General features: G+C 27.5%; 2 protein-coding genes across 2 annotated transcripts; both read right to left on the bottom strand.

Annotated features, from left to right (window-relative positions):
* Window positions 1-494: 494 nt before the first annotated feature.
* Window positions 495-1,187, bottom strand: LOC142318100 (death-associated inhibitor of apoptosis 1-like). The gene is made up of 2 exons (XM_075354629.1): window positions 971-1,187; window positions 495-884 (listed from the first exon to the last, which is right to left on the bottom strand). The coding sequence occupies exons 1-2, from the start codon at window positions 1,176-1,178 to the stop codon at window positions 880-882; spliced, it is 213 nt and encodes a 70-aa protein (XP_075210744.1). The 5' UTR covers window positions 1,179-1,187; the 3' UTR covers window positions 495-879.
* Window positions 1,188-2,385: 1,198 nt separating this feature from the next.
* LOC142318101 (uncharacterized) lies at window positions 2,386-3,337 on the bottom strand. Its single transcript, XM_075354630.1, has 2 exons — window positions 3,249-3,337; window positions 2,386-3,125 (listed from the first exon to the last, which is right to left on the bottom strand). Exon 2 carries the CDS (start codon window positions 3,123-3,125, stop codon window positions 2,706-2,708), a length of 420 nt encoding a protein of 139 aa, XP_075210745.1. The 5' UTR covers window positions 3,249-3,337; the 3' UTR covers window positions 2,386-2,705.
* Window positions 3,338-3,602: the final 265 nt, after the last annotated feature.

Raw genomic sequence — 3,602 nt, forward strand, 5'->3', positions numbered from 1 at the left:
GAACCGCTCCACTATTGATGCCTTTTTATCGGAAAAAGTTGAATAATGATTTATATTGAATTTTAGTAATAACGATCTCAATTTTGAATTAAACCATTCTTTTCCATCATCGGTTTGAAAATGCTTCATTTTATGTTTATGAAATATGGGTTTAAGGACCATTACAACTTCATCTGCGTTTTTACTCTTCAATGGAAAAGCAAAAGCAAATTTTGAAAAACAATTTATAATTGTGAGAATATATTTATATCCCCTATTAAATCTTGAGTATTGTATCATCTCTACTAAGTCTGCTTGGTACAAATCGTCTATACCCTTAAGTTCAACAGACCTTGTCAAAAAATTTCTGCGAGCTTGCTTGTGAAGCTCTCTTGCTATCCCTTGTTTAACACTCATCATTTTATTATAAACTAAATTTAAATTGGATGTTTTTAACTTATATATTTAAGGTGAAAAATAAGGATAAAATAATAAAATTCTTTTCAATTTATAAATCTATTTATTCATTGGTTTTGATAACATATTATTTTACAAATAATAAACGAGATAAAATTCCCACTCAATTAATTTGTTTCGCAAAAATTCATATTCAATAACTGTCGGTATTTTCATTTTTACTACTTCTGTTTTATTACCGAAATATTTTCCTTTCTTTATTACTTCTAATCTTGATAAAGGGAAAGTTTTCTTCAAAATATTTATTAAATGATTTATCGATTTTATTCGACCTCCCGGTACAAATCCTATTATCCATGAATCGCTTGTGATATCAGATTCAGATTCGCAAGCTGTCTCGTCGGAAGAACTCTCTCCCATCATTGATAAATATTCTTCAGATGAAGACGAACCCATTATTTCTCCACAACACTCCGTCAGCAATTAACCTAGAACAAACAAATAGAAAATAATTATACAAATACTTATATATTACTGATAAACTTATAAAAATGTTTACTAAAATACAACACACCTTTCATTTTATTTTTCACCATTTTGCAATTATATGAAACTTTTTGATGCTCCTTAAACGGGTTATCATTATCCAACCACTCAAAAATTTCAAGACCACATTCGATACATGCCACAGAATCCATCACGCCGGTGAAATAAAATCCTGCTTCCAACAATAATTCAACCTTTGGAAAAAGCCTTGGCCAATTACTAAAAGTACTCATCATCAGGTCAATACAAACTATGCTATCTTTAAAAATAAACAACAATTGAATAATTCTTCAGCAACACTACAAGTTTCATCATATGTTTTATGTGCAATTCCGCAATGAAATAAATTAGTTTCAGAGGTTATAGTCCAATTACATTCCTTACATGAAACGAATCCATCATTATCGAAGCGATTTAATCCACATTCTTTAATAATTCTGAATGGGAGTGTGTTTATCCTTTTGCTGAGCGCCGCAAACGGGACAAACATCTCCTAGATTTATTTTTCTGATTCCACTTTTGACAGCATATAGTCTTATATCAAATTCAATTTCTTCTAGTTCTTTTTTAAATATGTTCAGCCTCTCACAGTAGCTCTTAAGAATCTCTTTTTGCAACTGCGACATCAATCTTAAACAGAAACAAAAAAATATTAGAAACAGAAAATATTAGGAACAAAAAATTAAAAAATTCCTTTCAATAAATTATTAACATACCTTTTTCACGAATGAATAATTATATTCTTCTTCTATGACTGTTGATTACTTCTTCTACAACAACTGATTCATTTGGTTGCAAAAAGGAAATATAATATACTATAACGTTAAAGACATTTATTAAATACTAAAATTAAAGTGTTACTTAAACTAACATAAGAATTAAAAACAATTATTTAATACTAAAAACAAAACTAGCATGTAATAGCTTCAGTCATTTCAATTTTTTATTTAAACTATTTTTCCACCTTTTGTTTCAATTACTAATTGTATTGGGCTTCTACAGAAAGGACATTTTTTTTCATCGACTATAGGTTTACTTTCGAGACGATCATTACATAATTTGCAGACGGAATGACCACACAAAACAAAAGTTACTTTTATTAAATTACTAAAGCAAATTTGACAAATATATTTTTCTTTTATCTCATCTTCTGATAAAGAATTTATTTCAATATCCCCCTCCTGGGTTTCATCAAATTCATTTTCTTCATGTTTCACAATACATAATAATATATTAGATATATTATTGGAAAATGGATAAATAATATATTCTCCTTCTTCTATAATCGCTGATTCATTCGACTGCAAAAAGGAAAATATAATAAATCAATTTAAATTAAGCTTAGAAACATTTATTCAAAGCTATAATTAAAGTATTACATAAATTACATTCGACAGGTACTTTTTTAAAATATAATAACTTACATCTAAAACATACTGGATGTGCACATGGAATAGTAATAAATTTAATTACATTTATTTTACAAAATTGGCATGTTATTGCTTCTCGATCGTTTAAAGCAATTGTTTCACTAAGTCTAATAGGAAAACTATTTTTATCAGGTTTCCTTTGCGATTTTGCAAAACCTTTATTTAACATTTTATGTAGAACAGAACCATTTTTTATTTTGTGCATAAATCCTCCACCTTTTATTAATAAAGAATTTTTTGTTGAACAAATCATTACTCCACAGTTGATTACCTCTTTCATCGGTATATTTTCAATATTTATTTTCATTTTATATTCTCCTTCTTCTTTTGCATTTAGACAACGCCTAAGTCCAAAATAAGCCTCTTGTTCATTATGAAACTGAAATTGAAATAAAGACCTATTAGTTTCTCTGTAAAACTAAAAATATATTTGTTTTTATCAAATAAAAAAATAATATTTGCCTTTGTAAATCTAACACGGTTTTCGAGGATGAATGATGTTGTTACTACTGTGCTTTCTTCACTTTCATTATTTTCAACATCAGCAGCAGCCTCTGCTATGAGGTTATCGTTGCCGTCATCTAATAAAGGATGATGTTGTTGGTCGTCGACTTCCCCATACACCAACCTTCGCGGTATTAATAACTGCAGCCGCTGATTAGGAGTTCCCTCTAATTCATCATCTTCTTGTAAAACATCGTAAACAACCTGTTCTAATTGCGCATCATTTACTGGAAACATTTCTTCGGACATCTACAAAGAAATATTTTCATTGTACTCTAACAAAAATAACGAAAAATATGTAATAATATATAACTTATAAGAAAAATAATAAAAAAATATGTAATAATATATTACTTCTAAGAAAAAACTTACTGTTTTATAAAGGTGACGAAAATATTGATATAATCCAATACAAAACGCCAGTTTTCCAATCTTAGCACCAATATGTTTTGAATTATTTAATTTTAATTAATCTGCAAAGAAAACAGTTGCATTACTATTTATTTTAATTTTATGAACTAGATGTACAAGAATTGATTTTAAATACATAAACTGGAACAGAATTATTTTACATTTAAATATTGGCTGGAAAAATAATTATTAAATAAATATGAAATAGAATTATATTTAAGCGAATAATTTTACATTTAAATATTATTTCACATACCTCTTTAAATAAAGATGATAAAGATGATAATATAATAGTAGCAGCAAAACGTAACAGTA

The sequence above is a fragment of the Lycorma delicatula genome, chromosome 1 (assembly GCF_047948215.1).
Source record: "Lycorma delicatula isolate Av1 chromosome 1, ASM4794821v1, whole genome shotgun sequence".
Taxonomy (NCBI): Eukaryota; Metazoa; Arthropoda; class Insecta; order Hemiptera; family Fulgoridae; genus Lycorma; species Lycorma delicatula.

Coding starts and splice junctions, on each gene's coding strand:
- LOC142318100 (XM_075354629.1), bottom strand. CDS start 1,178: ATGATGAGTACTTTTAGTAATTGGCCAAGGCTTTTTCCAAAGGTTGAA.
- LOC142318101 (XM_075354630.1), bottom strand. CDS start 3,125: ATGTCCGAAGAAATGTTTCCAGTAAATGATGCGCAATTAGAACAGGTT.